Source organism: Vulpes vulpes, chromosome 12 (genome assembly GCF_048418805.1).
Source record: "Vulpes vulpes isolate BD-2025 chromosome 12, VulVul3, whole genome shotgun sequence".
Classification (NCBI taxonomy): Eukaryota; Metazoa; Chordata; class Mammalia; order Carnivora; family Canidae; genus Vulpes; species Vulpes vulpes.
The window spans coordinates 4,169,260-4,192,785 of NC_132791.1; the positions used below are offsets into that span (position 1 = coordinate 4,169,260).

General features: G+C 44.1%; 1 protein-coding gene across 5 annotated transcripts in view; it reads left to right on the plus strand.

The window, feature by feature from the left end:
• The window catches only part of ASTN2 (astrotactin 2), an 854,920-nt gene that overhangs the window by 780,441 nt on the left and 50,953 nt on the right, over positions 1-23,526 (plus strand). For all 5 annotated transcript variants that reach the window (XM_072727526.1, XM_072727523.1, XM_072727524.1 and 2 more), the window contains one exon: positions 21,486-21,627. In XM_072727526.1, coding sequence (XP_072583627.1) covers positions 21,486-21,627 — 142 coding nt within the window. The remainder of the gene's footprint in view (positions 1-21,485; positions 21,628-23,526) is intronic.

Consider the following 23,526-nt stretch of genomic DNA (forward strand, 5'->3'; position numbering starts at 1 on the left):
GAGATGGAGCGAAGTGGTCTACCAAGTTGGGGGAATAGCCAGCACAAAAGCTGGGAGGTATGGAATTGTGACCCATTTGGGGATGAATCCCAAAGGGACGGTTTTTGGAAAGAGAGGACTTGGGATGGTGGTAGGGACTCTTTTAGGGTAACTTTGAAGAGTTTTGAACTTTTTCTGAGGCCCATGAATAATCAAAGACCTTTCAGCAGGGGAACATTTTAGTAAGAATTGTGCTTAGGGCCGGCACCTGCAGGATAAAGGGTTAGGAAGGCTCCCTTGCCACGTTGGGAATTCTCCGTACGTCCTTCTGTCACTGCTGTTGGGTGCGGCGGCGGGTAGTTTTGATAAATCTCACGTGCTTCCTGCTCTGTGGAACAGTATCACTCAATCTAAGAACCAATAGCAGAGATGAGATGAGTACCTTTTGGATACAGGTTTTAATCTGATGCTTAATTTATTGATAGGATACAGCGGCCATAGAGGGCAGAAGCTGTCAGTGACACTAGGTTCTCAGGCTGGATGAAGGTAGAGAATGTGGAGAAATCCCACCCCCTGAGCTGGGAAATCACCAGCCCCTGTGCCGCACCTTCCACCCTCCACCCTGAGCTCTGTCAGCAGGGCCCCAGGCAGGAGCATGATCTACACCACATATTGTCCACATGTGTTACGATAATTGCTCCTTTTCAGTTTTCTTTATCTTGGAGCTTATGAATTTTAGAAGTTGAAGCTTTTAGATAGAGAGACCTGGGCAGCATAGAAACAGAAGCAGGCACGTCTCCATAGAGAGGACTGGGGCCTTGGCCATGAAGCCCTGAGAAGTGAATGCCCGCTTTCATGTAGAAGTTGTGTCGGTGTGTAGGGGGGCTTACATCCTAACAGACTCGAGAGTTACTAACAACTCTTCAAAATTGTACAGGGGCTTTACAGTTTTCAAAGTGATCCTGCAAACATTATTTTCCTTTAAGCTCAAAAGACCCCAGAGAAGTAGGAGATTTCATGCCTGCTTGACAGATAAAGAAACTGAGACTGAGAGTCCAAGGGTCATTCAACTAATAGAGTAGGAAAACTGGGACCGGAACTCATGTCATCTTGTTCTAAATATAGAGCTCTTTCCATTACACACCACGTAGCCCCACAGAAATCAGTGAAAGGCTGCAAGGGAAAGGTGTTCCTGGCACCTCAGCTCGGAAGGGAACTCTGACCACATTTTCCCATGGAAACATGTTTACCCACGGTGGTTAAGATCTATGGCTCAAATAGTAAAGCACTGTGTTTCAGCAATTCACTTGCCTTCCAGTCAACTCGGTTACGTTTCACGTAGCTCCTACTGGGTAAAACGAGAACAGAATTTTTTTTAAAAAGACCTTTTTCTCTACTCTGGTGGAGAATGTAGACTTTTGCAGAAGCCACTCAAAAATAGGTCCCTCAATCTTTCTCTTGCCAAGAATTGCCTTTCTTTTACCTTCACCAAGGTGTCCAACCTGTGTTGGAAATACTCTGTCAGTGAAACAGAGGCAGCATCCATAATGTTTAGAGTTTTAAAGTGAGACAGAGTTCAGTCCAAATCTAAGCATCTAAGCTATGTGATTTTTTTTTTCTAAAGCATTTTGGCCCATCTCTCCTTGCTAAAAATCTAACTTCCAGCACTGGCCAAAAATATATATTTAATGCATCTATGGCCCCTGAGACAATGCTTTCCCCATGGTACTCAGCTCTGACTCTCTGATTTGTGGAGGGCTGGTTCTAGTTATGGGAGGCCTTTGAAACAGCAAAGTAATAATTTGTGAAGTAAGGCCCGTGAACTGGTTGGTTTAGCAAATTACAGCTGTAGAAGCTAATATTTGAACTTGGCATCCAAGGCCTGGTTAAATAAGAAATGTCCAGGTCTACCCAAGCTGAACCGGCTATTCATGGATCTGAACCTCTTCCTTGCCCCCTGTCTCACACATGTTCATTCTTAGGACCTCACTAAAATAATTATCATTATCAAAATCAAAAGAGCTTTCTATTATTTAGGGCGTGTTTTGGGTCAAAGACTGTTAGGATCTTTCTATATAATACCGCCAGTAGTCACAATTCTGCAAGGAAGGTGTTATGATGTTGAATTTTAAAGCCAAAGAAATCGATGCTCAGACAGGTTTAGTAACTCACCCAAGAGTACCATGTCTACATCGTGCCATCCCAATAGGCTGAGTCTGCTTTGCTAGTGTTTCTGAAGCAAGAGGTTAACCTTCCTTTGGAAGTTGAAATAGCCCTTGAATTACTGAACTTTCTGATTCTTATTCATAGTTAACTCCTGTGCCAACTTACTGAAAATATCATTGCTTACTAAAGAGAATGCAGAACTTAATGGTGGAGAAACCTGCGTTTGACTCTTGGCTCAGGAATTTACTGGTTTTACAGGGACAAATCATTCAACCTCAATTTCCACATCTGTACAATGGGAGTTATCTTCTTCACTCTCCTTCTAGTCCACCCCTTTCTCTTCTCCCTTTTTTTCTCTTCCCATTTAATCACAATGATTGATTGTTCTCACAGTGTTGTTATGGAGGTTAGATGAGATGATGGATGTGAAAGAAATTTATAGTCTAATGACGATGACAACGTTGGTAATGGCTTAGTACCTTTTTGATTTCATAGATATGTTAGCTAGGGGACGAAGATAAGAACCTCATCCTGTGTTGACACTCTATCACTGTACCTATGTCCTAGACTACCTGGATCTGAAACAATAAGCATAAGCATCTGGAACCTTAGATCTCAATCTTCATTCCCATACAACACCCATGAAGGATGTAGTCAACGCAAGACACATTCCTCTAGATTTTCCCAGGCATTCAAGGACTAATTATAGTTTCTTTTTCTTTTTCTCCTCTCCGAGAAGTCATATTTATGTGCAAATAAGTGTGAGAGACATTAAATTATTTGAATCACTTGCTCGCAAAATGTGGTGTTGAGGCCAGCAGCAATGGCAATATCTAGGAATTTGAAAGAAATGTCAATTATCAAGCTCCACCATAGACTTACTGAATTAGTAACTCTGGGGTGGGGTCCAGTAATCCATGTTTTAACAAGAACCTCCCATTAGGTGATTCTGATGATGATAAAGTTTGAGAACAGTTGGTCTAGATGATATAAAAAGTCAGGCTTTCTTAAATATTTTAATGTTTAAAAGAGAAAGTGGATCCTCTCCTCATGTTTTCAACTTAAGAGAGAAAGGAAACCTTTCTTAGAAGCCCTCCAGCACATGTTCCCTACCTCCGGCCCATGTGATCCCCACTAAAGCAACCCTTTCCAAACACCCATCAGTTTATGATGTAGGCTTTGCCATTTTCTGAGGGGGTGACCTCTAATCAGAATCAGGATTCTATCCCTAGATAAAAGGGGAAAATTCAAGATTCATATTCATATCTAAATGGGAACTGTTCAAAAATTCAGCTTATTTGGGGATGTGTTTAAAAATTCTGAGGTAGAGGAGGGATATGGGGTGGAAATGGTGCTCTAGAGGCTGAGTGCCAAATCTCACTACCCCCGAGGTCTTCTGAAACCGTCTCATACAGGTGTCCCAAGGTGCCCTTCCTGTGCCATCACCCTGACTTTTGTTGATCTTCCCGTCACTTTCTTCCATGGAAGCTCTCTCCTGTGAGCTCTAATCATACTTTATCTTGTGCATGGAGATGCTGAAGAAGGGTCACCTGACAGGGGGTTAGCAGAGCTGGGTCCAGGTCCTAAACCCCTTACAAGAATCCCCCATCTCACATTTATCACTGTGGCAGGTCAGCTCCCCTTTCTGGTCCTCAGCTTTCCTCATCTGTAAGGCACAAGTAGCATCACCTACTCAGAAGTGTTGCTGTAAGGATCACAAGAAAAGAGCCCTGTAAACTATAAAGTCCCTGCATGAGGACAAGGGTGTCCATGATGCCTTCATGAATCAGGGCTTCCCAGTGTGGGGTGTTTAGCGCACATGTACACACTCACCCCTACTTCACAGGCAGCTGACTGGGCCTGTTGTTGGATACGTTGAAAGGAAATTAAAGTTCTAGGAGGGTGAGTGGAACTTGTTGAAACTCTACCAGGTGGTGGGACTAGGTGAGGTGATAAAGACTGTGACCATGTAGCAAGCATGTCACTCGCACCTCATTGACCTCTCCCGATGTCACAGATCCTCACAGCAGCTCTCGGGGGACTCTGCTCCCATCCCTATTGTGTAGATGAGGAAACTGAGGCTCAGAAAAGCCAGTGGTCTTGCCCAGATTTATATGCTGATAAAGTCCCTTTGAATTAAGGTGGGCTGTAGAAAGAGAAGGCATTAGGGATGGGCATGAGCCTTAGCCTGGGTCCTCAAGACGCTGTTTGGGAAGATGGAAGGAGTGATTAATCTGTGAATTCATTCCTTCAAAAATATCTCGAATATCCACCAGGCACCAACGGCGTGCTGGGCTGTCGGAATATTGTGGTCTGGAGGGCAAGGCTTGGAAGGGCCCTTGTCCTAGGAAACCCTGCCCTTTGACAGGCAGGCTGCCCACCTTTTTCCTGCCTGGCTAATAATGATAGAATCTACACTACCATTGAACATCCATTCACTTTTTAGTTCAGTAGGAAAGTCTGGCTTGGTTCTAATTAGACTCTGCCTGTATCCTGCTGTGTGATCTCAGGCAAGCCACTTTCCTTTTGTGCCTGTTTATCTGTCCAAGAGACAGGAGATTTACTTCAGTGCTTTCTAAGGGCCCTGACTCTGACTCTGCGGATGTCAGGTGATAATACCCCAACTCTGCATTTAAGGAGGACAAATTGTTAAGAGCCCAGATAGCTCTTGGTTCTGATTCCAACACCGTTTACACTATCGGTGTGATTTTGGACTTGGTTGTTGATCTTATACCCCTATTTCTCCAACTACAAAACGAGCATTATAATGCCGACATCGTGTATTTCTGTAAGGATTAAGGAGATCATGTATATGGAGCACTGTGACACACAGCACGGGCCTATCGCATGCCCACATTTTTCTAAATACCCTCTCCCCAAACCAATCCCCAGAGTTCCTCTCAGCCCAATATTTCTTTTAATAGGTGAGTTGGTGTCCAGGGAGGGCAGGTGAGTCACAGAGGAAGTCAGATCCCAACCCAAGGCCCAGCCCAGGCCTTTGCTCCCCAGAGAACCCAAGAGCTAGTGAATCTCTCCTTCCTCTGCAGGACTTGGCTGTCCCCAGGAGGCAAGTGGAAACCTCAGGGCAATGAAGTAAGTCATCACCTCTTCATAGAGCGGAAACTGCTCTAAAAGGGAAGTTGAACTACTGCCTTCTGGCTCTCTGGAGCCTTGAAGAGGACTATACAATCCCTTCCACCCTCTTCCTCCGTTCTCCCAATTTGATACCAAGCCCCTCCTCCTTTTGGCTGCTGGTAGCTGTTCTGGAACATGGGTGATGTCTGCTTCCCACTGAGGACCAGTGCTCTGGTTTGTCCACAGCATGGCACTGGCAAGGCTTGTGTCTGGGTGGAGAACAAATGGAGAATTCACTCCTAACACCTCCATCTCCTGTGGCTTCTCATTTAAGCAGTGGAATCTCAAATAGCAGCCACTCCCCAGTACATACTTGGAGATGAAGGGGAGTGATAATAGGAAATGCAGTTTGGTGGGATAGAGAAAAATCTGGACTACAGTCTGATGACTCGGTGTGCCTGTCCCACCTTTATCCCTTAGCAGCTGAAGTTTGGAGACATTTCCTCACCTCCCTGAGCCTCAGTGTTTATTCATGTGTAAGATCGGAGTCAGAATCCCAGTCTGGTTAGCCTCTTGGTGTTTTGTGAGGAACTATGGGTTAAGTTATTTAATACACACTTAATGAGCATCTACTATGCAGCAAAACCTATTTTAGAAGCTGAGATACAGCATCAAAGAAGACAAAATGCAGGGGAAGGGAGACGGTGAAGATAAAATAATTGACATACAATATAACATAATATCAAAGAGTAACATGGCTTTGAAGTAGAATAAAGATGGGTATAGGGATGGAGGCTTGAGGATGCCACTCTACTTAAGGTGACCAGGGAATACCTCTGATGATGTGACTTCCAGTTCTTAAAGTACTGCCAGCAGAAGGGCTCTAGCTGCAGTGTTAGTGAGCTCCTGGACCAGTTAGGGCTTATAGACCATGGCAAGGATGGATATGAACTACCATGGACATTGTAAAGTTCTAGTCCAGAGTGAGTGACCCTGGCCAATAACCATTTCTCCTTATTTTCCAGTCTGTAGAACAAAGCTCTGAATGCATCATAGGCAAGCATTGGGCCAGAAACTTTGCATCACATTAAATCCTTAAAACACTTCATCAAAGTAGGAGTACTTAATTCCCGTTTATACAAGAGCATGCTGAAGACAGAAAGGCCACTTCCACTCATATCCAAAGATGTTGTGGCAGGCTCCTGGCTTTAATTTCATTTTGCCCTGCCTTTTTTTTTATTTCTGATGATTATCCACATCTGTTTGCATCCAAAATGGGAAGCTAGTGAGGGAAAGGTGGAAACACAGAGGCAAGCTAGGCCGGAGCCACCATCATGGCTTCAGAGCATAGGTGCCGTGAACACATTGTCCATATGGCTCTATTCAACAGCCTCGATGAGAGGCAGGGGATGGGTAGACTGTGGGATGCTGTAAAGCACAGAGAATGTGGAATCAGAGAGATGCTTTAATTCTGGGCTGGTGCTTCCTGCGAGGTGGCTTTCGGAACATTGGTCCCCTTTGCTGAACGTAGATCCCCATATACAAAGTAGGGTGTGGTTTGCTAGAAGAGTCCATACCAATTGAGTGGATAGAGGCTGTTAGTCCTCTTCAGAGAATGTGGAGGAACCTGACCTTTGCCTTCCCCTCACAAAACTCAGATCTCAGCCCCACGGTTTGCTGCGAGAAGTTGGGCAAGTCGCTGCATTTCTTAGTCTAGTTCCCTTCTTCTCTAAATGTGGAGAGATCACACTTAGAGTTCTTGCAAGGCTGAAATGAGGTGAAGTAAATGAAATACCAGGAATATAACCTAATAGGTTGTGGATGCTCAAATGAAGAAGAAAAGGAGGAGGAAAGAAGGCAGGGAAGCAATAGAGATGTGTCCCACCCAAGGGTTACTGTAACTTTCAGACGTAATTAAGTGCTTGATAAACACTAGTGATTATTTTTCTCCTGTTAAAGTGAAAGGAGTCATCTTCTCAGACCTCAACAATCTCGGTTGTTTCTCTCTCATCTGACCTTCCCTAACCTCTCTCTTGTCCTCCTCTCTGGCCTGACCTTGGTTGAACACCCTCCCGGGAATGCCACATACAGTTGCACCAGCTTTGCCTTGCAGGGTCCTAGCACTCCTAATCCTCTGCATCATTCCAGTTGTAGACATCATAGCCACGTATTAATCATCAGTCAGTTTTCTTATTCTAATAAATTAGGATATTAGGACAATTTTCAGATACATAGAGGGAAAGTATTTAAGGAAGGGATGCTTTTCTTTTTTTCTTTTTTTTTTTTTTTTCCGGATTTGCACAGAGGCACCAGTGAGCCACTGAGCTTTAGTCTTCCAGTGTGTAAAATGGAGCCTGAAACAGATGATACGTTAGGCTCTCCTTAGCTTTTAGGTTCTTGAAGATCCAGAAGTAGGCATTGCCTGACCTGTTATGATATGTAATCAGCCTGTGGGACTGCAGAGGGGAACTGTCACTAGGCTGTGGCCCCTTGGAGACGTGTGGGTCCCTGAAGCCTCTGCCTTGACTCCAGTTATCTATAAAAGGGGGGGTGACATCTCACCCTGCCTACCCCCTAGGGTTATTATGAGGATCGAATGCGAGAGATTGTTTTCTAAACTTCTAATGAGATGTCGAATTTGAGAGATTACTTATACACACAGACTCACATATGTGAGTATATATGTGTGTGTGTTATATATACGTGTGTGTGTGTAGATGCACACATACATACACATGTATTTTATATATGTATACCATATATGTGACCACTACACATGTATACTATACTATAATTTATATATATACTTCATTTATACACACACTTAGCATATATATATATATATATATATATATATATATATATGCTGTAAACTTGCAGGGCTAGTTATGAATTAGAAGCTTATAAACCATGTTTACTCATTCAGTGTAACCTAAGGCATGTATTAAACAGTAGGAAAAAATGACCAGCCAAATTTTCCAAGCTTAAAAACCCTTTTATAGCCTTCATTGTGGGTTGAAGAGAGAACTTGTTTCCCCTTCTCTATTTAAAGGAAAATTTTAATATAAATTGGGAAGCAAGGAAGTCATTTTAAGAGAGTGAAAAAAAAAAATCTTGCATGTATGTGGGAGGGGTAGAGGAGGGGATTTGGGTGAAAATGGCTGTTACCTGTACGCTCTCCCTTCTTTACCTCCCAGGTCAAACCCGCCCCCCCCCCCTGCCCCGGGAGAGGTGGGACCACTAAAGTTGACCTGATAAAATGCTCAAGGGTCACCATCTCTTGTGGAGGCCCTTCTGGCCTCTGGGGACCTCTAGAAAGTCACCTTCCCTGTGAGATTTCAGGGGAACCCCAAGGCCCTCTTCTAGCCAGGTTGTGGAACCATAGAACCTTTGACTGGCTTGGCTTTTGGTTCAAAGCTGAGAGGGAAGGGAGCAGCATTCACCCTCTGGGCCTCAGGTCCGACCAGGTAAGCCCATGGAGAATGGATTGAGAAGAAGGGGCATTAGCCAGCCCTTGGGAGAGCCAAGGTGGTGCAGTGGCAATGGCCAGGCCTTGTCCTCTGTCCCTCATCATGCAGGGGCAGTTTTCAATGTCCCCCTCTCTTGCTTTCTATGTCCTTTTCTGCCTCTTTTCTCTCCTGTTTCTTTTTTTTTGTCTTTGTATTATCTGTCTTTTGGGATCGTACTACCCCCTCCATCCCTTCTGGTTTTTCTCAGTCTTGGTCACCCTCTGTCTCCATTTTTCTCTGCTTTGATCTCTGTCTCTTTGTCTCTCCTTCAGTCTCTCCATCTGTGTATGACTCTCCCCCGCCCCCCATTCTGTTCCTATCTATTGCTCTCTATTTCTACTCCAGCCTCTCTGTCTCTGAGTATTTCCTGGCTGTGGTTCCTTCTCATTTCCTTCTCTCTCTCTGTCTCTCTTTCATTTGGAAATCTACCTCTCTCTGCCACCTCTCAGGTCCCACCTCTTCTCAGTGATTCACCTCAGCCTGAAGGAATGGTGTTGCTCGCACGACTATAAAAACTGACTCATCTTTGCTGGCCTTCTCTCTACTTTCCTGGAGTCTCCTTGCTGTAAGGCCTGGGCACAGGGATGTGATGAGGAGGGGGATGTGCTTGTGTGTGTGTGAGTGTATGTAAGAGAGAGAGAGAGAGAGAGAGAGAGAGAGAGAGAGTGTGTGTGTGTGTATTGGGGGAAGCTGGCTAAGGGACTGGAACAGCCTTAGGACCACATTCATTCTTGGTGCCTTATTGGGGTCCCCAGATGCTACCTGTGGAGAGTCTTGGTCAGATTTGGCTTTGAAACTTGGTCCCACCCCAGGAGAGACAAAGACAAACAAGGCTCCCTTATCTATAGAAGATATCCCAGCTATCTGCTAACCGTAGCCTTTGATGTTTATATTTAGAAGAGGGAGGGAAGCTTTGGGCATTCAGCAAGTTTTAATCTCAGGACACATAGTTTATGGAGTTCTGGTTTGGGCAGAGGGAGAGGTGCTAAATTCAGGAGGATAATTCACTTTGCTGGAATGTCGAATCTTTCCTCTCCACTTCCTTCAAATGAAATGTTTTTTGGCTTGATATTGTCCATAAAGTAAGAATGACAATAAAGCTGCCATTTATTGAGTGTTTACCGTGTGCCAAGGCACTGTGCTAAGTGCTTTGCATACATCGTCTAAATTAACTCTCAGTCTGATTCCATCGATTCTGTTGAGGTGGGCATTTTCACATGTGTTTTTCAGTTGAAGAAAATGAGGGTAAGAGAGATTAAGTAACTTGCTTAGAAGAGGCATTTAGCAAAGCCAGGGTTTAAAACCTAGGAGTACAGTGTTGCGCTTCCTGCTACTTTTCCCTCCCCAACAGAGATCTGATACTGATGTCTTAGTAAACGTAATTGTCTAAATCAATAAGCGTGTGGAGGCCTCAGCAAAGGTTAGTGCCTCATTAGGTACCACAGGGTGTGGCTGTAAACCGTGTTAGTCACCGTTGGGCTCACAGTCTGGATGAGGAGATGAGAACACATGGTTCAGCTCCTAAAACACTGGATCACGAGTCAGGAAATGTGGGATCCAGCTCCAGGGCCTCTTTGGTAGACACGTTGCTTTCCTGAGCTTCAGTGTTCTTTCTGCCCCATCTTGCCCACAACTGAACACTTGCAAAGCCTGAGTATAATGGCAAAAGGGGTCGGGGTATGCATTATAAACTTGAAAGGGCTTTACAAAGGGAGAGGGTTATAAGAAGAGAGTGGCAGTCTTCATCAGAAAGAGAGACAAGAGTCAAAGGATTCATAGGCAGCCAGTGTGGATGCTGAGGTGATGCAGCAGCACGCTTGGCTGGGCAGATACACCAGAGTTGGGCAGAGACCAAGAAGCAATACTACAAAAGAGGAAAATTTCTGGGGGTGTGAGGGTCTGGCATCTAGACAAAGCCCAGACAGGCTCAGACTGAGAAATTCTGCAAAGTGTTAGGTAAATATACAAGAAAATAAAGAGGGTCTCATTGTTGGACTTAGTTGCAAGATCAGATCAGGTAAAGGCGGGATCCCTGGGTGGCTCAGTGGTTTAGCGCTGCCCTTGGCTCTGGGTGTGATCCTGGAGCCCCGGGATCGAGTTCTGCATCAGGCTCCCTGCACGGAGCCTGCTTCTCCCTCTGCCTGTGTCTCTGCCTCTCTCTCTCTGTGTCTCTCATGAATAAATAAATAAAATCTTAAGAAAAATCAGGTAAAGGCTTGGCAAGTGTTTGATGCACTCGCTTTCTCTTAGGGCCATTTGCTGTGGCAGAGATATGAACAGATTTGCACAGTCTTACAGGAAGACAGGGGTGCCGCTCATACCCCTTTACCCCAGAAGAGGTGTTCCTTCACACAGGACCCACTGGCCTCTTGGGATTGCCTTCCCGACACCATTCAAAAGTCAGTGTGCAGGGAAACCCTAGTCCACCCCTTCCCTAGTGGGCCTTCTTCTAGCTGGGAAGGAAGCCGTGCTGGTGTATCTACTTGGTCATCTGCACACCCAGGCACTGGGCTCAGATGATGAATAAGACAGACCAGTCCCTTTCCATAAGTCCTCCTGGTTGATGAGGGTGGGAGACACTAAACAGATGTTGCAGGACAGTGGGTTAAGGACCACGATGGTGGGAAGCCATCCTGTTACCTGACCCTTGCTGGATGGAAGGGTGGCCAGGGCAAGCTTTTGGAAAGGTATCTGGATACGAACGAAAGCCTAAGTTGCGTCCACATGTTGCAAAGTTGTGGCTGAGCCACTCATTGCTTATCTCTCTGTCCTCACCCCTCCTTGAGTCATTCAGTGAATCTTTAATGAATGTGTCTCCTTCACCCCACTCTTTGCTAGACACTGGGAAACCATGAACAAGATGGAACCAGATGGATCATGCTTATGAACTCGTGGAACTAACGTTTTAGTAATCACGTGAAAATAAAGAGGTACATAAATAAATGTAGTAGGTGTTTAGAAGAAAATTGAGAGTTCTACGATGAGGAGTGACTGACAGTTGGCAGCATAGATCTACTTTAGAGAGGGTGGCGCAGAGGGCTCTAAAGGGGTGTAGGACTGCAGCTGAACAGAAGGAAGAGAAGCCAGCTTTCAGAGCTAGGAGTTCTAGAAGCTCCACTCCCAACATGCTAGCCCTAAATTCCCCTGCATTGTACTGTCCTCATCCCCCAATGCCTTTCTCCTTCCTGTGACACTGGAATCCCTCTGTGCCGCTGATGGGTGTGTTTGTGTCCTTGGGGCTGAACACTGACATACCTCAGCTCCTTCCAAAGCGTCACCAACAATCCCTTACATGCACACCACACTTTGCAGATCGTAAAGCACTTTTATATTTTTTTACAGACTTAATTTAATTCACACCTCATGACCCTCTTGCAGAGTAGATACCGACATCCTTGTGTAAGAGACGAGGAGACTGAGGCCGGTAGAGACAGAACAGTTAGGAAGTGCGCGTTATGGTGAAAAGAACCCACAAGCTCTGGAACTGGATCAACGTAGGTTCAAGTCCTCCCTTCACTGTGCAGTAGTTGTGTGGTCGGGCAACTTGCCCTGACTCTCTGAGCCTGTTTTCTGGACGAAATGAGAATGGTAACCCTAGCTCCACCAGACTATGAGCTGTTTCATCACACCTGCGGTCAGAGAGGCCCTTCGGGCCCACCGGCAACACACAAGCTTTCTGCCTCTTTACCCAGGGAGGGAGACGTTGAATGAAGCGCTCGACCCAGACGAAGTTGGAAGTGTTAGAGGAACCGAGACTCTGATGAGAAGCACATTTTGTACATTCGGTTCTTTCCACTTCAACATAGTGTAACATGTAGGAATGCAAGTGAAAAAAGGAAAGGCTGAAAAGGAAGCCCCCTGTAGATGCACGCTGTGAGGGCGGCGAACACACACTGTGGTCCTCGGAGAGTGATGGCGAGGGGCTTTGGCTGTCCTTCCACCTTGCTCCTCCCACACAGCCCGGCCCCCAGACCAGCTCTCCTCACACATGTTAGCAATACCCGCTCCAGCCAAATGCATGAGCATCATTTGTCCTCGGGATGACGGGGATGACGAGGGCTTGTATGGCCCTGATTAATCCAACCGTAGAAAAGGTCAGGCTCTATTAGCCAAGTGCATATTAATACTGAGGTTAATATTATTAAATTCTGTATTAATAATCAGTTGCAGGACTCTTTGGTGGGTCCTTCACGAAAGCAAGCAGTGCAGTTGTGCCTGGCTAGGTTGTGAGCACACAGGGAAAGAAAGTGTGGCTCAGTGCTCTGTCCACAGTGGGTAGCCCTTTCCTTGAAACCTAGTGGGTGTTTAACAACTATCTGTGGATGGTTTCAACAGTGTGGGGGGGCAGGGGTTTACAGGTCTGCCCTAGACCTCAGTGAGGAAGGCACATCAGCTGCTCTTTCTATGAATTTCTCGAAGGCAGAGACTGGGTCTTTGTAGCAGACACCTCTGGGGTCTTGGCACGCGGCTCTTTGAGCTGCAGCTGTGGTAGGAAGTACGGTCTCCACCAAGAGACAAGAGGCTCACCTTGTACTGTCAGTGATCTTAAAACAAGTTTCCACTTTCTGCCCCACGGGGTTGTATGAGACTAAGTGAGCTGCCCATGCCCATGTGCATGCACCACTGAAAAAGAGAAGTGTGGAGAAATTTTCACTCTTAGGGAGGCTCTTAACCAGTGGTCATCACAAATCAGGGAATACACTCTCTAGCTTCTAGCTTTCTGCAAAATAATTCTGAGAGACATCCTGCTCACTTCTTAGAAGGTCCCTGTAGAATAGAGTTCCCATTTCTCATCACTCGCGGCGGCAAACTTAATGACGCACTTTTATATTGACGTTTCCTTTACCTTATTTGATTCTTTCCTCTCCCCCATGCCCACTTCTTGGAATCACCTCCCAAATAAACCCTCTGTACCTCGACTCTTCTCCTAGTCTGCTTTTCAGGGAACACAAACTAAGACATTCTTCTTCATGTTGGGTTCCCAACCATCTCCTCAGGTTACAGCACCCAGTAAATGCATTCACTCCCTAGACAAATATTGATGGAGATTCAGCTGTGCATAGTCGCTGTGGTAAGTCAACAAAGTCATGTCCTCATGGGGCTCATAGTGGGGGATACAGACAAAGTAATAATTCATTAGTATATGTGAGGGATTGATAAGTTTTATGAAAAGAAATAAAATAGAAAAAGGGAATAGGGAATGATTAGATGAAACTGAGGAGCTGGAGAAGGCCTTTCTGAGGAAGTGATATTTAAGCAGCCATCTGGGCAAGGTGTGGGGAAGAGCTTTCCAGACATGGAAGGCACAGGTACAAAGGCCCTGTGGCTAGAGCATGCACAGCCCATTAGAGGAGGAAGAATGCCAGCATCACTGGAATGAGTGAGTGAGGAAGACAATGTAAGCAATGAGGCCAGAAGACAGGGATAGAGAAAGCAGGAATTGGAAATTCTCAGTGATTTTTGTTGAATAATAGAATCTCTGTATCCCTTGCCCTAGGGATATGGGAAGGCTCAGGTTTTGGAGTCTGAAAGCCATGGATTTGAAGTTCAGACTTGTTATTTAGAATGGAGTGTGACCTTAGACAATATGCTTGAGACCTGTGAGCATTTCTTTTCTTTTTTCATTTACAAAATGGCAATCATAAAATCTACTTCACAGGATTTATATCTGGTAGGACTCCTAGTTGCAAGTACAGAAAACAAATGGAAAGTACTTTGGCAGAAAAGGGAAAATACTGACTCACGTATTTGAAATATCCAAGGGTATATCTAGCTTCAGACCCAACTGATCCAAGGCTTCAAGTGATGTCATCATCAGGACTTGGACTCTGTCCCAGGAGTTAGTATGATTGATCAGGCCTGAGTCACTTGTTCCTCTCTCATCGGCCTTTGACGTGGAATATCAGGTCGCTGACCACATGCCCATCTCTGGAGGACAGGCTAGGCCTTACCTCCAGCAAAATCACATAGATTAAAATTGGCAGAGAGCTGGTTCCCCAGTAGAAACCTGGGGTGCTCTTCATAGAAGGAGGCATGGATTTAGTGCAGGTCCAACCAACAGGTGTCCACTAGAGAACAGGCATGGGGATGAGCTGGAAATCCCTATGCACAACTTTTGTCACATAAGTGTTCTCAGTAGATGTTCACCTGACCACCATTGCTTTTTTGAGAGTCATTTTTTGGGGGGGCAGTCCCTTTTCTCTTATACTGTTGGAGTCCAATGCACTCCTTAAAGAGGTCACTCAGGAGGCAGCCTGAGGGTTTTAATATACGGTATTGGGGAGATGGGGGCGGATTCAGGCTTCAGCCACTGAAGTTCAGTTTTGTGGACTGCCACATATTATCTGCATGGCCAGCCTGACGCTGGGTCCTGACGGACACAGAGGTGTCCAGAACACAACCTGCTAGGAGAGCATCTCACAGTCTGTTGGCACATGTGCAGTAGGGAAAGTATAGGATGCCATAAGGTAAGTCGCTTGGCCTACCTTCAGCCTGTTTCCTCACTTATAAAAGCACAAGTTAACTTAAATCTTTACATTTTATCGAACATTAGTCAAGATGGGGTTGTTTTGATTGCTTAATCCAGACAATGTAAGTAAAACTGTGATGCTATATGATGAGAGCAAAGTTAACACATCCTTTTTCACTCTCCTCTCTTTGCCCTCCATCCTTCTTCCCTCCCTTATTTTTAAACATTACTTTCTTTTGGAAAAAAAAAAAAAAAGTAAGTTTAGAGAGTTAGGTATTATATAATGTATCTAAAAGCAACTGAGTTTCACCACTAAAAATTTTGTCATGAGACAAACCGAGGAGACCCGACGGAAGTATGGTAACAGGGAGAAGAGAGCACTCACATTGGTAAACCATCCATGTAGCAGGCATCCTGCATATATTATTGATTCCTTACCCGATTCTCTGGTGCTACAGAAGCAGTGTCTAAAGGTTGAAGTAAGTTCCTGATGATGGGGCCTGGCTTCAAAACCAGGTCTCATCTGCCCCCCCAAACCCACTGCCTTTCTTCTATCTCATATGGGCCATTATGATAAAGGTAAGAGTCAGACCCTGGCTCTTCAGATTTAAAATACCATGTCTGGCAGAAACAAACCAACTGCAGCTGATAAGTGTGAGCCTCTCAAAAAAAAAAAAAAAAAAAAAAAAAAAAAAAAAAAAAAAAAGAAAGAAAGAAAGAAAAAGAAAAAAAAAAAAAAGCATCTTGTCCGTGACCGTGAATTTCTACATTTGCCCAAGCAAAGGCCAGGTGGGAGAGCCAGAGTCCTGCTTCTCCTGGGCACCACAGCAGGGAGCATCCGCAGGTTAGAGCAAGGCCGAGCCCAGAGTGGCCTCCAGATCCCCTTGGCGTTTCCTGAAAAGAGCACGGAGGCCTGAGCCGGGGACCTTTCTCCCCACCTGGGCTAAATAACTCACGACTCCCGCCCCTTACGTTTGGGAATTCTTTGCTGGTTTTCTCCCAGCCTGTTTTCAATTTGCTCTTGTGGCCAGCTTTGACTGTGACCTCAACTCAATCAGAAGCCAGAGGGTGAGGGGGGAGAGAAAGAGAAAGAGAGAGAGAGAGAGAGATGGAGAAATCAAGGAGGCAGAGGATTTGAGGGAGTGAGAAAAGGAGAAGGGATTGAGGCTGGGGGTGGGGCCTTTACAAAAATTACTCTGTGCTTTGTTGGGTTGGTTCTGAGGCTTCAGCAGAATCGTGATTGACCTTTTCTGTGGATTGTAATGAGAGCGGGGCTTGAGTCTGAGTGGATAAAGAAATGTGTGGGGGTCTGGCCCAAGCCCACTCGGGTTACAGCCCCAGAAGAGCCGTAATGGGGAACAGGCACATTCCTGTACAGCGACTCCCAACTCCCTATCTGTTTTCAAGGAAAGAAAAACAGAGAAAGAATGTTAGAATCTTGGACAGGCATGGGTGAGGCGGTGGCGGCAGCAGCCTGGGCCTGGGAAGGCCCTGCCACACGGCCACACCATGCCAGGGAGGAGAGGACAGGGGTCGTGCAGGCAGAGAGTCCTACAGGAAGGCACGTGGAGCTCAGAAGCCAAAGGGATAGGTTTGATCCTGGACGCTGCCCCAGAGTGGCTGCGATGCCTTGAGTGGGGGTGCAACATTCCTGAACCTCGTATTTCTATCGGGGAATGTGGCAGGGTTTTAGGATTCAAACATTTTTAGCAATAAAACTTACAAGCCAACATTTTTTTTTTAAACAGTGTTTTCCCCGATTTAAATAAGACTTAGACCATCAGTATATACAATAGATCAAACTGGTGTTGATCTGGTTTGAAGTTAGCGTGGGGATGGAGGAGAAAGACTTGAGCCCCGACCACATCTGCCATTCCTCGTCATCCCTGGAATTCTGCACATTCTAATTGGCAAACCCCTGCTAGAGTAGATTACACAGTGGAAACCTGTTGAATCCTGTCTTTCCTGGGCTTTTTATCTTTCTCAGGGAGTCCAAGTTTAGGAAGATGGCAGGGTGGAACTGTGTGCCTAGCACAGCACCTGGCCCATAATAAATAGAGCTCACATTCATGTTGAATATAGTTGGTCAGAAGTTGGAGAACAAGTCTTCAGTTCTCAGCGATTTTATCTCCTAGGTTGGCTGATAAGAATTATCACATAGGTTGTAAGAGTCAAGAGATGAAACTTTTGTTCCAAGTCGACTTCCTACTTTGTGTGTGGCCATGGACGTGCCACTTTCCTTCACTAGGCTTCAGTTCCCAACTGGAAAAGGATAGGATACAAGGTTAGGTAAAAATAAAAATAAAAATAAAAATAAAAATAAATTTTATTTTTTAAAATAATTCCTAAGAGTCCTTATCTCTCTTCTCTGTTATGATGACAATAATAACAAAAACAATAATGAGAGTTAACATATTTTTGAGCCCTTACTGTATCATGTGCCAGACATTGTGCTAATTGATCTGTAAGCAATATATGCAACTCTATATGATATTCACAATGCTATAAGTTAGATACTACTATGATATCCATTTTACAGATGAGGAAATAGATGTAGAGAGTCAAAAAACCTGTCAGAGGCAAGCTGTAAGTGGGAGTAAACCAGGATTTAATCCGAGGCAGCGTAGTAAATTCAGACCCCAGCACCTTAACCACTGTCCTATAGTATTGTTCATTCAGTTGCCCCACTGCCAGACTTCGGGTGCAGTGGAACCCCAATGCATGTATTGGATGGCCCTGATTTTCATTTGTGCATAAAAAAGCGTTTCTTAGTACCCCCTCCACTGAGTGAGCAAGGACAGTGAAGGATTGCCTCATTCACCTGTCTCCACCTAGGTTACCTTTAAACCTTCTGGAATAGAGTGCCAAGAAAAGCAATCTCACAGTTTACTTTATGGGCCTGTTCTTGTATTTGGGAACTCTTCCTGTTGTCAGATTACAAGCCGTAGAAGGTCAGGGACCATTTCTTCTGTTGTTTCATTCCGCAAGCCCGTAGATCTAAGAGTGGCATGAACTCAGTTGCAAACCGAACAGTGGCAAATTCTCACTGAATTGAGAAAGCTCACTTTCTAACACTGTTGTTTTTCACCTTTCTCTAGGAGGCAGCATACTATAAAAGAAAAGGTATGGCTTTGGAGTTAGGAGGGTATGGGTTCCAACCTCAGCTCTGTCCCTCCCTAAATTTATGAGCTTGACCTCAGCTTTACAACGGAGATACTAACATTTAACTCATTGAATTAATGATTGAATATTGTGACAAACAAACAAACAAAAAAGAAAATTTGGTACCAAATGTCAATTTCCTTCCTTTTAACTCTTCTCATTTGAAGGTCATTATGTGTATATAGTTCCAAACAGAATGGGCCCTATGAATCTTTATAATGTCCTCGATATGACCAGTTATATATGACATGCTATCCAGTTTCTTCACTTGAACTAAGCCTATAAACCTCTAGAACTGTGTGCCTATCTTACCAACCTATCAGACATGTTATGAGGCTTTGATCCAGGGTCCAAATTATTCTGAAATGGATTGAAATCTCTGGAAAGCTATGCCCATTTGTAAGTGAATGTCAACCATATTTTGGCTTGAAGATAGTTCATACAGGCCACAGGAATACTGAGTTCCCTCATGAGGGGCCAACTCTTTCAATGGCTATCTAGAAACAAATTGAAAAGCAGACAGACATGGGTCCAAGCTCAAAGAAAACAACTGTAAGCTGCCAGACTTGAAATCCTAAGAAACCAAGAGAAACAAAGCCCTTACTCCCTCCTGTGAGTAATTTCATGCCCCCCCCCCCGCCCCCTTCTTCCTTTTTCACCCTGTACATTGTTCTGCTTTGGTACCTGTTGGCAAAGAGACATTGTCAGTTTATGTTTTTACTATGGAAGAAGCTCACATAAGAGGCCTGTGGAAGAAATAGGGGAGGCCCAAATCTTCGGTGAATAAAGCTTTCATTTACCTTTTCATTTTCCAGCAAAACTGCTGGTTCTAGACAAAGAATTTCTTCTTAGCCTTGGCCTTTCTTTCTAGACTCCAAACTCAGTAAGAGTTATTGACCCCATATTACAGAAAGGAGAACCGAGACTTTGAAAGGTGAGGAGACTTGCAGTAATGGTGGAAACAGAATTCAGTCCCAAGTCTGTCTGACAATAGCAGGTGAACTTGCATGTTGCTGACATCAGCCTGATTCAGACACTTGCTCTGGCACCTATGTATCAAGTCTATGAACCGTAGTTGTCTTTGTAAAAGGTGGAAAACAAAGAACGCTACGCATCAGATCTGCTGTATTGGGCCATAGGGACAAATACTTTATAGAACTGTTGTTTACCTGAAATTCCAGGGCCATCCAGACAGTTCAGGTGAAGAGGTGCTACATCATTTATTTAGGAGTGAAAAATGAAACTTTTCTTTGAAAGACCAACAGGAGGTGATCTGTACGTCCTGTCCTCCCAGTTCCCTGCCTCCCTTGGGTCACAGACTTCTCAGACATTTGGCCAATATTACTCTTCCATGATAGTTCCATTATATTGGATTATCCTTAACACTGAGTAGAGAGGATTTAGTTGAATGGACATCTTCCTCTTGCTTGTTACTAAGAATAAGTGAGTAGAGAGTATGAGCCATTCCATGTCACACAAGAAAGAGAAAGAATGAACAGAAAGGAGGCCTCATATTATTCCATACTCTGTGGTATAAAATAACTCACATGCTTGCTTTGCTCCTAAATCACCCAATTTTAGAATTGGAAGGGAACTTAGAGGCCATTTAGTCTGGCTTATTTATTTTATCTATTTTTAAGTAATTTTTTATTGATTTTTTCCTTGTTACGAAAGTAATACATGTTCATTGTAGATAATTTTTTTTTAAAAAGCAGGTAATGGATATTTTTTCTCTCTTATTTTTGCTTATCTCACTTTACAGACAAAGCCACTATTATGCATTTGCTATAATTTCTTCCTTCTCTTTCTAAATAGATATACATGTACAATTTCCACTAAAAATTAGATTATTCTATAACAGTGTGGCCTGGTTTTTAACTTAGTATCTTTTCATATTATTTCATATTCTTCCACGATATTGTTTTAATAGCTGTAAAATATTCCATTGTATCATTGAACTATAATTGATATTGCTGTTTCTATATCATTGAACGTTTAGTTGTTTCTAAATTCTTCTTGGTTTATTTTTATTTTTTTAAGATTTTATTTATTTATTCATGAGAGACACACAGAGAGAGGCAGAGACACAGGCAGATAGAGAAGCAGGCTCCTCATGGGGGAGCCTGACGTGGGACTCGATCCCGGGACCCCGGGGTCATGACCTGAGCTGAAGGCAGATGTTCAACCACTGAGCCACCCAGGCGCCCCTAAATCCTTCTTGGTTTAGATAGTACTGTAATGTTTGTCCACATAGCTTAATCTTTGTGCACATCTGTGTTTCCATTTTATTTTTTTAAAAACTCTAATAGTGATTTTACCACTTTGACTCTACAGAGGAGAAAACTAAGGCACAGAAATGGGAATTCAGTTGTCCAAAGCTATCCAACAAATTCTTATCAGACCTAAGACTAGATCCCAAGATCTTAAATGTTCAGTTATTCTTTTTAGTCAGGCCTACTTCTGGTAAACTTCAACTGCTTCCTGAAATCCAGTGGCTTCGATTGACTTTAGAAATCGTGGCGTTCAAGGCACTTGTTCTTCCACTGTCCCTTCGGGTCTCATGGCTTCATCATTCATCAGTCATAGAACTCTTTCCCCCTTAGTTGGACCAGGTTTCTGTCCATCTCAACATAACACTTCATGAATCTAGTAGCACCACATGAAGAGTGACCATGTGATTGGAAACCTGTCTTACATCCCTGGTCCAATTTCTTTGTTATACCGGGAAGGAGATTGCAATCCCAAGAAGGAAGGGCCTTGCTCAGGTAATTAAGAGGGAAGTTATTAGCAGTAACAAGACCAGAAAAGTTACTCTGGACAGAAAGCACTATCTCCCTGTTGCTTTTCATGCATTTCTGGTACACAGTAATTTATGTCATTTGAGCCTTGCTGTAGTTTCATATAGGTAGGTATTAGTATGCCCACTTTTGAGAAAATTCTAGCATAAATTTAAACAGTCATTAGGGCTAGACGCTAATCTGTGTCATTTCCATGTGCTGTGCTTGTTTTGTCCACTAATCCTCCTGATGATGATATCCAGACATTTCATGGGTCTGGACAGCAGTAAGAATGTCTGCTCACCAAGGCCTGAGCTGGGGAGCTCATCTTTCTTTGTCTCCCCCCAGGAGAGTTCCTGAGTTTTGCGGATGACTTACTCTCGGGCCTGGGCACATCATGTGTAGCAGCTGGTCGAAGCCATGGAGAGGTCCCTGAAGTCAGTATCTACTCCGTCATCTTCAAGTGTCTGGAGCCCGATGGTCTCTACAAGTAAGATTTTTTATTTTAAGATTATTTATTTATTTATTCATGAAATACACACAGAGGCAGAGACACAGGCAGAGGGAGAAGCAGGTTCCCTGTTAGGAGCCTGATGAGGAACTCGATCCTGAGACTCCGGGACCATGCATCGAGCAAAGGCAGATTCCCAACTGCTGAGCCACCCAGGCATCCCTCTATGAGTAAGATATGCTGGGTACACGGGGAGTGTGAAACAGGACGATTTTAAGTCTGGGAGGCAAGGCACAAGTAATCTGTCCAGGCCAACCAAATGTCTTGTAGGCCAGTCTATATGTGCACCTTGAGATTCTGAGATTTAGAAGTGTCCATTGGAGAAGTGTGGCCACAGTAAGCCATAGAATCATACAGGGTTAGTGCTAAAGGGCCCAGGGAGACCAGGGAACTCAAAACTACTTCTTCTACTAATGAAGAATCTGTGACCCAGAAAGGAAATGTGGCAAGTTACCAAGAAGGGCTGGGACAGGAGTACCTGCCTGGTGTTCCTTTCTCAATTCCATGAGATCTTCTCTGAAAAAGATTGTATTAGCATATCTGAAATACATATATATTTGTATACATATATATTAGTTTGTTTTACTAGATTCAGCTCCTCCCCTTAGAAATACTGCCATTATCAACCCTTCACAGAGTGCATGGAGTCATTGCATTCAAATTTCTAAAGATGCAAAAGGAAGTAGTTCTGAGGTGCATCTGTTAATCTCAGAGGGAAAAGGGGCCCATCTTTCTTTTGTTCCCCTCTCAGTGAGTATTGTCACATTAGGATGCATCCATCATAAGCTATAACATAGGATTCTGGAGACAAGCTGTCTTCGTGTACCCTAATTATAAAAACTATAAGCCCCTTCCCTTAGCAACCAATTTCACCAATTATTGAAATCATTTATGTTTTTTTATCTACTCAGTGATCCACCCATGTACCCATTTTCCCAAAATCATTAATCCCTCCCTCCTCCTATCCCTTTCTCTCCCCTTTCCTTTTCTCTACCATCCATCCATCCATCTACTCATCTGTTCATCCACTCTTACTCCATAATTCATTCACTTACTTATTCATCATTTTTTTTATTCATTTATATTTTTACTTACTCATTTGTAACTCGTTTACTTACTCAGCAGACGGTTCCTGAGGGGTCCCTACAACTTGGTACAAAGCTAAGAATTGCGGGTATGAATCTGATGAGACAAAGGTTCTCTTCTCAAATGACTTATAACTTAATGGTGATACAAAAGGCCACAGACTGTGGATTCAGATCTGGCTTTGACATTTTTAGTTATGTCGCCTTAGATAAATTGCTTTTCCTCGATAAGCCTCAGTAAAAAAGTAATAATAAAACCTAGGCTGTAGAGTCGCATGAGAATTAAAGAAGAAACACCTCCACAGTCTAAATCTCCTTCACCTCCAAACCACATCCCATCCCTACTTCCTCTGGAAGATATAACTTTTCTAAAGACCATGGCACTCCTTTGATTACACAACATATTCGGGCTCATTGATAACACCCAAGAGATTCATGCACCAAACTCAGGAATATCACCATATGCTAGAAATTGGGCCACTGACCCTGGCTCTGCCACTGACTGTCCGTAGATGTTGGAGCCCGAGTTTTATTTTGTCAGAATAGCAAAATCGATTGGGAACAATGAGAGCTCTGGGAATGGAATCTCTAAAATACGGTAGGCTATCAGATCTCTGCTGGTGGGACATCTCGGCAAACTCTCCAGAGGCAGTAGTGTTTGCCTCAGGCCTTAAGTGATGACTTGGGATCCGGATATTGAGAGCATGACTCCATAGCTACTTAATCAATAAGTGCTGACAGTAACCTCTTAGGCTCTAGGGTTGCTCCAAAATACAAGTATGTGCCTGGATTA